Source organism: Protopterus annectens, chromosome 3.part1 (genome assembly GCF_019279795.1).
Source record: "Protopterus annectens isolate FY-2018-M chromosome 3.part1, PAN1.0, whole genome shotgun sequence".
NCBI lineage: Eukaryota > Metazoa > Chordata > Ceratodontiformes > Protopteridae > Protopterus > Protopterus annectens.
The window spans coordinates 1,373,537,671-1,373,549,783 of record NC_056732.1 but is presented as its reverse complement, the minus strand read 5'-3'; the positions used below and the strand labels follow the sequence as shown (position 1 = coordinate 1,373,549,783).

Sequence of the window (12,113 nt, the reverse complement as noted above, 5' to 3'; positions counted from 1 at the left end):
GCGGCTGCCACTAAGAAGGAACTTGCAGATCCTTCCGTACCTGTCCATCCTCCTAATAAGGACTCTAGGACCATGGATAGATATGGTAAGCGGATGTTCTCTTCAGCGACCTTTGCTATGCGTTTGCTGAACTACCTATGTCACTTCACCAGACTCCAGAGGGATATCCTTAAGGAGCTAGGTGAAGTAGTACAGGATCCTACAGCTGCAGGGGCTCAAGAAAAAATTGCTTCGCAGCTAGGAACCCTTAATTCTATTGCTAACTCCTCCATGCGACTGATATCATATGCTGCTGATGGAGCGAGTAGGGCCGCAGGTACAGGTGTGGCTCTTAGACGCCAAGCCTGGATGCGGCTCTGTAATTTTGCAGATCCCTTTAAGGCATCCTTCACAAACTCTCCCTTTGATGGGTCAGCCTTGTTTGGCCCTCAAGTGAAGGAAACATTGACCAGGTGTGAGCAGGATGGCAAAGCTCTTTCTGCCGTAGGAGTCCGTTTTTCCACCCCTTCTAGACCTTACCCCAAAGGGCAGAAGGGTGGCAAGATGTGGTTCCGCAAATCCCAAGGAGTCACGCCGGATTCACGTGGTCAGTTTACCCCTAGAGGCAGAGGGGGTAACAACAGACGCCGCTCTAGAGGCAGAGGGGGTCCACAAAACCAGGGAAGCAGAGAGCCTCTCTCTGACAAGCCCTTTCAGCATCCCTGAGATGTTGCCCGGCTGTCCGTCCTTGGAGGCAGTCGGGGGGAGACTATCGCTGTACCCAGAAGCCTGGCGTTCCCTCACTCAAGACAGATGGGTACAGTCGATCATATCCGAGGGTTACAAAATTCCTTTCGAGGAAAGTCCTTTCTATCACTCAAATTCCCTTCCAGATGTACCACCCGGTCTAAGGGAAATTGCAGAGTTAGAAGTCTTAAAACTATGGCAAAAACGAGCCATTCAGCCAGTTTCAACAGATCATTCAGTGCCCGGAATCTACTCAAGGTTCTTTTTGGTCCCCAAAAAGACGGGAGACTGGAGACCAATATTGGATCTCAGCAGACTCAACAAGTCTGTGAGGAAGACAAGATTCCGAATGGTCACTCTTCAGTCAATTCTGCCCTTCTTACAGAAGGACAACTGGATGTGCTCAATAGATCTTCAGGATGCGTACTATCATATAAAAATTCACAGACGCTCCAGGAGATTTCTCCGCTTTCGGCTGGGGTCCAGTCATTTCCAGTTCAGAGCCCTGCCCTTTGGTCTCACTACAGCCCCAGAGTGTTCACCAAATGTATGGCAGTGGTCACGGCTCACCTGAGACGTCAAGGATTCCAGGTGTTTCCGTATCTCGACGACTGGCTCCTTTCAGCCACCACCAGGCATCAGCTTGTTCAAGCCAGGGATTACACAATAAATCTTTGTTCTCAATTGGGCATCTCGATCAACTCTGAAAAATCATCCTTATTGCCCTGCCAGTCTATTACTTTCATAGGCGCAAACTTAAACACTGTTCGGATGTCAGCTACCCTTACAGATCAAAGAATTTCAGACATTCAAAGTCACGTCAGGATCATTCTGGCCAACAAGAAGGTACAGGCCAGAATGGTTCTAAAGGTGTTAGGCCTCATGGCTGCGGCCATTACTCTTCTTCCCCTGGCTCGCTTCTACATGCGCCTTCTTCAATGGATGTTGTTCACTCAGTGGTCTTACCAACAACTTCCAATGCGTCACCAAATTCTAGTGACACAGATTTGCAAGAATCATCTTGCTTGGTGGATCACTTCTCCCCAGATTCACCAAGGCAGACACTTTGTACCCCCATCCCCCGTAGCCACTGTCACCACGGATGCCTCCCTGATTGGGTGGGGGGGGTCATTATCAGGGCAGGATGGTTCATGGGACGTGGCAACCTTTCGAATACCACCTGCACATAAATGTCCTAGAGATGAGAGCAGTGCTTTTAACGTTGCAAGCCCTCAACGACTTTCTTCCCGTAGGGACAATTGCAGTCAACACAGACAACATGTCTGTAGTTTGGTATATCAACAAACAGGGCGGAACCAAGTCCTACCCCTTGTGTCGAAGCTCAGACTTTGGCAATGGGCGATCTCCTCTCATCGGTTTCTGGTAGCAATGCACATCCCTGGGAAAACCAACATTTTAGCGGACAGATTGAGCAGAGCTATTCTCATGCCTCACGAGTGGTCTCTCAAGCAATCTATAGTGGAAGAGATTTTTCTGGAATGGGGTCGCCCATGTTGCGATCTTTTTGCTACTCCCCTAAACAGCAAATGCCCAGACTTCTTTTCTCTCTTCCCACTGCCAGGCCATCCCCCCAGAGACGCTCTGACCCAGGATTGGCCCCAGGGACTTCTTTATGCCTTTCCTCCTTTTCCTCTGATCCCTCAAGTTATCCAGAAAGCAACCGTTTTGAGAGCCAAATTGATTCTCATTGCTCCTTATTGGCCTCGACAAATTTGGTTTCCGTTCCTCCATCGTCACCTTTTGGTGCAGCCCTGGCATCTGGACCCAGTGCCAGATCTTCTGATTCACCAATCCGGTCAGCTGCACCGGTCTATCCCTTCTCTCAACCTCACAGCATGGTTGCTCCACTTCCTTCCTTAGCCAGGCTTCCTATGATCTCTAACCCTGTTAGAGACATCCTAGTAGCTTCCTTAAAATCCTCTACCAGGAGGATTTATACAAGCAAATGGAAACGTTTCTCTTATTGGGCTAAAGCCAAGAATATTGATCCCTTCACTGCTCCAGTTCAAGCAGTTTTGGATTTCTTAGCGGAGATTTTTCATGCGGGTTCCTCTTCTTCCACAGTTAGAGTTCAGTTGGCTGCTATCTCGAACTTTCATGTCGGGTTCGCAGATCACAACATTATGTCCCACAGGCTTTGTAGAGCCTTCTTGAAAGGAATTTTCCTCCTGAAGCCTCCAGTCAGGAGTCCTCCTCCTCAATGGGACCTGAATTTAGTGCTGGCATCCTTGATTCTTCCCCCCTTCGAGCCAGCTGTTTCTTGTTCCCTGAAATTTCTTTCATGGAAAACTTTATTCCTGGTAGCTATTACATCTGCTAGGAGGGTGTCTGAACTTCATGCATTATCTGTTCGCCCCCCCTATTTGGTCTTCCACAAAGACAGAGTATCATTGAGAACTAACCCGACCTTTTTGCCTAAGGTCGCCTCAAAGACTAATTTGAATCAAGCCATTGATCTCCCTATATTTTTTCCAAACTATTCAAACAGATCGGAACAAAAACTACATTATCTTGATGTCCACCGCCAACTCAGATATTATTTGAACAGGACTAAACAATTCAGGAAATCCGATCAACTCTTTGTTTCCTATGCTGATAACAAGAAAGGCCTTCCTGTCTCAAACGTGACCTTGTCTAGATGGCTTTCTTCTGTCATCTCTGAAATTTATCGGCTCAGGGGAAAACAGCTGTGCTCAAAACCTAAAGCACATTCAACCAGAAGCTTAGCTACTTCTACAGCCTTTCAAGCTAGACTTCCTTTAGACACTATTTGTGCAGCGGCCACTTGGGCCACTCCTCATACTTTTGTTTCCCATTACAAATTGGATTTGGCCTCCAGGGACAGAGCCAGTTTTGGCTCTACAGTCCTCAAGAGTCTGTTCCATTGAGCCACCCAGGATAGAGGTGCTAGGGACGCGGTCCCATCAAGCAAGAATGAAGGCGAGATTGACAACTTAACATTGAGAAGTTATGTACCTACCATAACGTTCCATGTTAGTTGTCTTCTCTCGCCTTCTTTCTTGCGACCCTCCCTCCTTCCCCCAGGCCTGGACAGACCTTTCTCTACAAAGAATGATAGTTCTGTAGACCATACAGAGCTGGTCCTTCTACCATTCTGCAGGTTTTTCTCTTCTTCTTTCTTCCTTTGGGAAGTTTTTATGCTAGGTGCTATTGCCCTTTTGTTATCAAACGAGATCTGGGTACTTTCCGCCTTGCATCATAGGATATGGGGCTGCCTCGAGCTGGTAAAAGTGACTCTCGAGCTTAGCAAGTGCCGAGTCGGAGCCGAGGATCGGCTCCGAACCCATCAAGCAAGAAAGAAGGCGAGAGAAGACAACTAACATGGAATGTTATGGTAGGTACATAACTTCTCATTTTCGAGTTTCAGATCCAAAGTCTTCAAAAAAGATAAGTACCCCATTGGAGATTCTTTTTCTTGGACCAATCGATGTCGGTAAAAGTTAACAATTGTCTTATCTGTGCAAAGCAAATACCTCATGGAGATTTTCATTCGTACTGCATCCCCTGTTTAGGCCCATACCACAACGTCCCTCACTGTCTGTTTTGTACCTTGTTCAACCCCTGAACTATTCGTCATCTGGCTATCTTTGCAGCCAATTACTTTCGTACTCTGTCTCAGTACTCCAAAATGGCTTCGTTAAGCCATCCGATTACCAATATTCCAAAAAAACATAAGGATAGAAGAGACAGACCGCATAGGTTCAAAACTGCCGATGAAGCTTCCGTTAAGCTAGTTGCCAGTCCGCCGGTACTCAGTGAGGCATTTTCGCAGCCCCTGATACCCGCTACTTCAGATTCGCAGGCCTCTACCGAGACCCATTCGTAGTCCGGTATGCCGCAAGATGCTTCTTCGATTATGGAACCTGCAGATGTCTCTACCTTGGATGGGTCCGGAGCTGCTGTGCAGGCACCGGCTTCTGAGGGTGTATTCAGGCCTACAGACTTGCATTTTAAACCAACTCCATTGTTTTCTTCCTGGCCTAAAACTCGCACCATGCCTAGAAAACTGACGACCAAACCGCAGGCTCAGGCCTATATGCCTAAAAGAAAATGCTTAGAATGGCTGAAGACCTTATTACCTTAATTAGGGGAAGCCAGCCTTCCCCCTGTAAGAGACCTAGAACTGATTTTCCTTCTGATCCTTCTGATCAGGAATCTGATATTTCTGCTCCTTCTGATTACCAGGATTTGCCCTTATCCACATATGAGGATTCTGATGCAGAAGATTCCATTCTGTCTGCTTCCCCTCCAGAAGATTTTTCTTTCGGTGAAACCTTGCACACTCTTAGGGAGCATTTCCGCTGGGAAAACCAGGATTACTCCGACTCCAAAAAGAGACTTAGGGAATTCTTACTCCTACCTCAACACAGGCCTTTAGCTATCCCTCCTGTTCTGGACATTGTAGATGATGCTTTCTTGGAATCTAGCCTTTTCCCAGACATTTTACCTCCAGCTCCCAGAAAGCCTGACAGGAATTAGAGTACCTGTCTCTCACAAGTTCCTCTTCAAGAATCCTTCTGCAGATCCAGAGACCATTTCCCAAGGACCAAAAGGCATTAAGGCAACTACTGCCAACAGTCCTACCCCTTCTGAGAAAGATTCTAGTGCCTTAGACAGATGGGGTAAGAAGGTATACACTTCTGCTACTTTGGCCATTAGTGCTTTAAATTGCCAGTTTCATATGTTAAAGTATCAGCAGCATGTTGTGGGGCTGCTTAAACAGAAAATGACATTGATTCCTGACTGTACTGAACACAAAGAATTACAGGATTTATTGCATTCTGCAGAACAAGTTGGTAAACATACTTTGCAATGTGGTTTTGACGCTTTAGAAGCATCTTGCAGGGCTGCTGTCACTAGGTTTGTACTTAGAGGGCATGCTTGGGTTAACGAACAAAACTTGCCAGATCATGTAAAAGCTAAATTACTGGATGCTCCCTTACACCAGGACCGCCTCTTTGGCAACAAAGTAGAAGTCGTCCTCAAAAGGATGGAGGAAAAAGCTAAATCTATGCAAACTGTTAAAGATTTCTTACATGTACAGCCTCCCAGATTCAGTAGGCATTGGCCTTCAAAGAACTGGTCCTTTCCAGTCCCTTCTAGGTCTTTTCAGTCCAAACCCAGGAACAGCAGACCACCTAGGCTACAGTTTCAGGCTACGTACAGACCTAAGCAGTGGGGGGCTCGTACTTCCAAAGCAGGGAATAGTAAGCCACCCCCTTATGAAAAAATGGCACTATGACCTAACCTTAACCCTTCCAAGCCCTGCTCTTCTATCTGCTCCCTTAGGAGGAAAGCTTTCCCTGCATGCAAAAAACTGGGAATTCATTACCCAGGACGAATGGGTTTTGAACATAGTTTCTCAAGGATACAGATTCCACTTCCACACCCTACCAACCCCAAATGGTTGGCCAGACCTACCCCCATATCAATGGGCAGAGGCCCAACAGCAGCTTCTTTCTCTTCTCAATATCAGGGCTATTCAGCCTGTCCCAGCAGAACAAAGGGGACAAAGTTTTTATTCAAGACTTTTTCTGGTGCCCAGAAAACACAACTCCTGGTATCCTGTCCTGGACCTCTCTATTTTCAACACCTTTCTGGTAGTTCCAAAATTCAAAATGCTAACGCTGCAACAGCTTCTGCCCATGCTAGCCAGGGATGCCTGCTTGGCAACCCTAGACTTAAAGGAAGCTTACCTGCACATCCCAATAAGGGAATCTTGCAGGAAATACCTACGCTTCAGGTCTGACTCCATGTACTATCAGTTCTCTGCACTTCCCTTTGGCTTATCTACTGCGCCCAGGGTATTCACAAAGTATCTAGCTTCAGCCATTGCATTTTGCAGGCAGAGAAATATTCAGATTTACCCATACTTGGACGATTGTCTGATTCAGGCAGAAAGCCAGGACTTGCTATTACAACACCTGGCATTTGTAAAGAAACTTCTAACCTCACTGGGGTACACCATCAATGAAAAGAAATCTCACCTAGTACCCTGCCAACAGATTGTATTCTTGGGAGCAAGCTTGAACACAACTTCCCAGATGGCATTCCTCACTGCAGAGAAAAAAGTTTATTTGACAACCTACTTCAAACTATTGGCCACAAAACCCCAGCTATCTGCAAGGAAAATCCTGCAAGCCCTGGGCTTCATGGTCTCTTGCATTTTACTAATTCCATATGCGAGACTGCATATGAGGAAACTCCAGTGGTATCTAAAAAGCCTGTGGTGTCAACATTCTCAGGAACTGGAAACAATTATTTATTTTTTATTTATTTATTTTATTTTATTTTATTTTACATTTGTTAACCGGGAGAGTCCGACTGGATACATGTCCATTTTCAGCGGAGGCCCGGGGAGAAAAGCTCCAGGTACATAACAGACATATGAACATTGTTAATGCAAAAAAGGAAGATAGTTGAGTTCTAAATACAATATCATTCCTTGTATCAAGACAGAGTTCCTCTGGTGGGCAGATGCCTGCTACCACAACAAGGGACTCCCTTTTATTCTACCCCCTGCTGCCCAAACCCTAACAACAGATGCATCAGACTATGCATGGGTGGGCTCACATGGCAGGGAAAATGGACCCCGAGACAGATGCACCTGCATCTCAATCAAAAAGAAATGTTAGCTGTACAGAATGCTCTGACAGCTTTCAAAGACCGTATTCTTCCAGGACAACTATTGGTAAAGACAGACAAACACCACAGTTATGTGGTAAATAAACAAGCAGGGGGGAACCCACTCGTATCCTCTCTGCAGACTAGCCATGGCTCTGTGGAACACAGCCTTGAGCTACCAAGTACACCTGCAAGCTCAATTCCTGCCAGGCAAACTAAATTCACTGGCAGACGACTTACAGAAATCTTATGGACCCACACAAATGGAAACTGGAACCCAAAATATTCAACCTCTTGAGGAACAAATGGGGGACTCGAGGTAGACCTGTTTGCCTCCCCTCAGAACTACCAATTGCACAAATTCTGCACAAGAACTCACCACAGCTAAGCTTGGAAAGGGGATGCCCTGTCCTTTACCTGGGAAAGCCTCTCAGTTTATGCCTTTCCCCCTCTGCCTCTCCTCTCGAAGGTTCTACTAAAGATCAAACAGGACAAGCCAAGGACAATAGTGATTGTCCCAGACTGGCCAAATCAGCACTGGTACCACCTCTTGTGCAGTATGACACTGCTACAACTATGGCATCTGTCTCAGACCCCTTCCCTGCTGTCCCAGCAGGAGGGCAGGATCCTGCACCCTCAGCTTCTAACCCTGAACCTTGCAGCCTGACTCATCCCTTGAGCTCTCCCTTAGCATCCCTCAGTTAGCAGGTACTGGATGTCGTTCTGGCGGCAAGGAGGCCTAGTACTAGAAAATCCTATGCTGAAAAGTAGAAAAGGATACTGCTCCTGGAGCCTGGCTCAGGGGATGGGCATAACGGTGCCCAGCTTACCTCATATTCTACAGTACTTAACAGAAATGCTCCACAGGGGCCTGTCCTTCTTGTCAATTAAAATTCATGCCTCTGCCATCTCAGCACATTGTAATACTGAGCCACCCCTCTTTTCTCACCCCTTGCTAAAGCAATTCCTTAGAGGAACAAAAATGTAAGACCCCTCAGGAGAGCTCCCACTCCAGCCTGGGACTTCCCCCCTTTGAACCAGCTGCTACAGCAGAGTTGAAATTCCTTTCTTGGAAAACAGCCTTCCTTCTAGCCATCACTTCAGCAAGAAGAGTGTCTGAATTACAGGCCCTCATGGTAGTGGAATCCTTCATTGTCTTCCATGCAGACAGGGTTCCCTCGGGACTAATCCTTCGTTTATGCCCAAGGTGGTGTCTTCTGTGGCCCTAAATCAGTCCATTCATTTGCCTACTTTTTTCCCTAATCCACAAAACAAAGGGGAACAAATACTGCATTCTGTGGACGTGCACAGACAACTTGGATTCTATTTGGACAGGACTAAGCCTATCAGAAAATCTGAGCAGCTGCTAGTTAGCTTTGCTGCAGGTGCAGAGGGGAAGGCCATTTCAAAAGGGGAAGCCCATTGCATTCATTTCTGCTACAAGCACCATGGAAAACCTACCCCACAGGGGATAAGATCACATTCCACCAGGGCTGCATCTACCTCTGTGGCATTTCTCAGAGGGGTCCCTACCAGGGACATCCTTGAAGCTGCCATCTGGAGCTCTGTACATACCTTCACCAAGCATTACCACTTGCCTATCTTTTTTAAATCCAGAGCTGGATTTGTCACTGCAGTCTTGCAGGGATTAATAGCTGGCCTTACTGCTCTGTAACTTCCTCCTCCCTTCCTTAGCTTTGGGAATCAACCCAAATGTGATGACTGCAACAGTGAAACACGAAGAACATAGTACAGTTGTGTACACTTACCATAAATGTAGATGTTCGAGTGTATTCACTGTTGCAGTCCTGGTTACCCTCCCTCCAGCCCCCTGAATTTTCTGGACTCTACCTCTTCTTTTGGTTGGTATATTTATTTTTTCTTGTGTATTTACTTTCTAATGGGGGTTTACCATACCATTTAATTGCTTCCTGTTGTGGGGGTACCTGACATCTGGGGCAAGAAAAACTAATGTAATGGCATTGACTGCATGTTTTATACCCCCTGACGACCTGACGTCATGGAAGAGGAGACCGTATCCGATGCAGTAATCCGAAGACTGGTATTCAGGCTGGCTGAGGGCTACCTGCAGGCAGATAACCCAGATGTGATGACTGCAACAGTGAATACACTCTAACATCTACATTTATGGTAAGTGTACACAACTGTACTTCAGCATGCATTTTCTGAAGGATATAAAGTATGAAATATATAAGTATGAAACTTTATGACCCGCAGCAGTGCTAGCCACGTAGCAGTGTCAACCTTGGCTGTAGATGATTGATACTGTTGAAGTGACATCCTGTCCCAGTGTTCAAAAATGGGCAAAAGGGGTTGTGGGTGGATGAAATGATAAAGTATGAAACTCAAATGTGTGCGATTATTTAGTGACTTCAGACTTGATTTGCCAGGAATTCACAAATTTTATGAGGAGCAGACCAAAAATATGAGGCAAAAATCTGTCATTTGAGAGGTATGCTTGGAGACATACCTAATGTAATGATTTTAGACACTTCTGGTAAATAGAGTAGTGCCTGAGATGAATACCATTAAAACAAATAACAGGTAAATGTTAATTTAGTTTTGTACTGTATTATTTATTTGTGGAAATCAGAAGTCTAAGCAGATTTCAAAGACACTAAAAGGGACTGGCTACCTGTGTTGAAAATGACTGTTATGTTATTCATATAATAGTTTGGTGTTTTTGATTTGAGGTTATATTGCATAAGCTAGTGTCCAGTTTCTAAAAGTTGTCCCCAGATTTCCTCACATTTGGACTGATTTAATAAACATTCACAAATCTTTAAGTTTTCCTGGACAGGCATTAAGTCAGTTCACAGGAGTATGTCTTTTTTTTTTCTTTTTGACAGTACTCTGAGGTTGGTTTCACTGGTTATGTAATACACTTTTTCCTGACTCTCAGAATTTATTGTGTTATGTCAACGGTCTAGTTTCTTGTGAGATAATAGTTGTTAATTTTGTTTTTGTTTTTCATTTCATCATTTCGGACTGCAGCTGTTTTTCTACTACAGTGCCTTTTTTATACTTCTGATGTTAACTACAGTTGCACATCTCTCAAATTTCATAGTGCAAGAATTCTAGACAAAGCCAAAAATAATGGGGGGACAAATGCCTAAAACACGGGAAAGATTTTGTATATTGCTCTTATAAATTTAGAAAGTTATTAGAATAACAGGTTTTACTTGTATTATGTATTTTCTGAAGGTTATGAAGTTTAAAACTCTAATGTCTGCCATTGTTAAATCATTTAATTCCTCGGTGGTTTGCTAGAAACGTCAAATTTTGAGGAACAGACCAGTAGTTTTTGACAAAAATGTTGACGTTTTCTGAAAATCTGGACAGTTGAGTGATGTGCTGGCTTGCATTGTTTGGGCCATGTGTATGTCATCTATGTCTCTAGTGATAATTAAAAGATCACTCTACGTTTTCCATCTACCAGGTTACCGGTATTGTTATAAGTGTAGATTACACATTCTCTTAAGTGATAATAAAGTTGTTTGACATGTCTTTTAAGATTGTAAACAAAATTTATTCTCTCCTTGTTTTGTTATTAGGAAGGTAAAAAAAGCTGAAGACTACTTTTTGGGTTGACGTTATAGTAATAAGAGCTGAAATGAAGTTACTGGAAAACTCGCGATTTGAAGCAATAAATTCACAACTGACTACCGAGATGGGGGATGCTTATATCATTGGCAGGTGAGTCTAAACTGGGACTGCATTTATCTTATTTTTATTTTGCAATTTTTGTTTAACTGGGGTAGAAAGCTGATCCAGTTCAGGTTTAGCACAGGTGGATAAACAATCAGTAGAGGCAGCAGAGTTGGATCATGGTCAAATGGGGCCCTAGGCAGAATAATGGATCAGCCCCTCTCCTCCAGCCATTCCAGTGTCCCATCACTTGGCTATTTCTCCGTGGTTACCATAAACACTGCTCAAACCTATCTGTGCATACCATTTTCTTTTTTACGTCTAGAGTGATTACAGGTATTTGGAATTAATTTAAAACTTTTATTTCAAATTTTAAAGCACAAACACTGATAGCGTTTTGATAAACAAATAATACAGTCTCAGAATAAAGATAGACTTAGCATGAACAGTAAACAACTTTACATTTCAGTATTTCATCTACAAATTCAATATCTGCTGCCCTTGAAGAATGAATTGCTTATGTTACAGTAAAAAAAGTAGTTAAGCTGGTAATAGTGCAGCAGGGAATGACTGGCAAGCCAGCAACATGACATAGTAACAAGGCATCTCCAAAGGAGGACACACTCAGGAGTGCAGTACATCTGTTCCCTCTTAAAGTGCACCACAGTATCATCAATCCATCTACATGGTGTGGGAGTAAAACCCACAACCTTCTGCACCAAAGGCAAGTATGCTACCTGTTGTTCTACTAGCACAAACACTGACTGTCATTTGCTAAACAAAACAGTCGCACATTAAAAACAGCATGAGGATTAGTAAACTTCTCTTCCCATCAAACTCGCAATTCATTTAAAGTGCACTGAAGCTCACATTTCCTTGAAAATGCACTGAAACTCACAATTCCTTGAAAAGGCACTGTGACTCACACTTGTCTTCAGCAGTCTGGTAGTTGGTGTAGAGGATTCAAGCTGTTCTCTTCTAAAACTAAGATACAGAGATTGAGCCTGAATAAGTTAATTGATCAACCCTCCCCCCTTAACTAAGGGATGCGT

General features: G+C 44.4%; 1 protein-coding gene across 1 annotated transcript in view; it reads left to right on the top strand.

The window, feature by feature from the left end:
• MAF1 (MAF1 homolog, negative regulator of RNA polymerase III) overlaps positions 1-12,113 on the top strand; it is an 881,579-nt gene that overhangs the window by 251,754 nt on the left and 617,712 nt on the right. The window contains exon 2 of the mRNA XM_044066300.1: positions 10,968-11,109. Coding sequence (XP_043922235.1) covers positions 11,027-11,109 — 83 coding nt within the window. The 5' untranslated portion in view covers positions 10,968-11,026. The remainder of the gene's footprint in view (positions 1-10,967; positions 11,110-12,113) is intronic.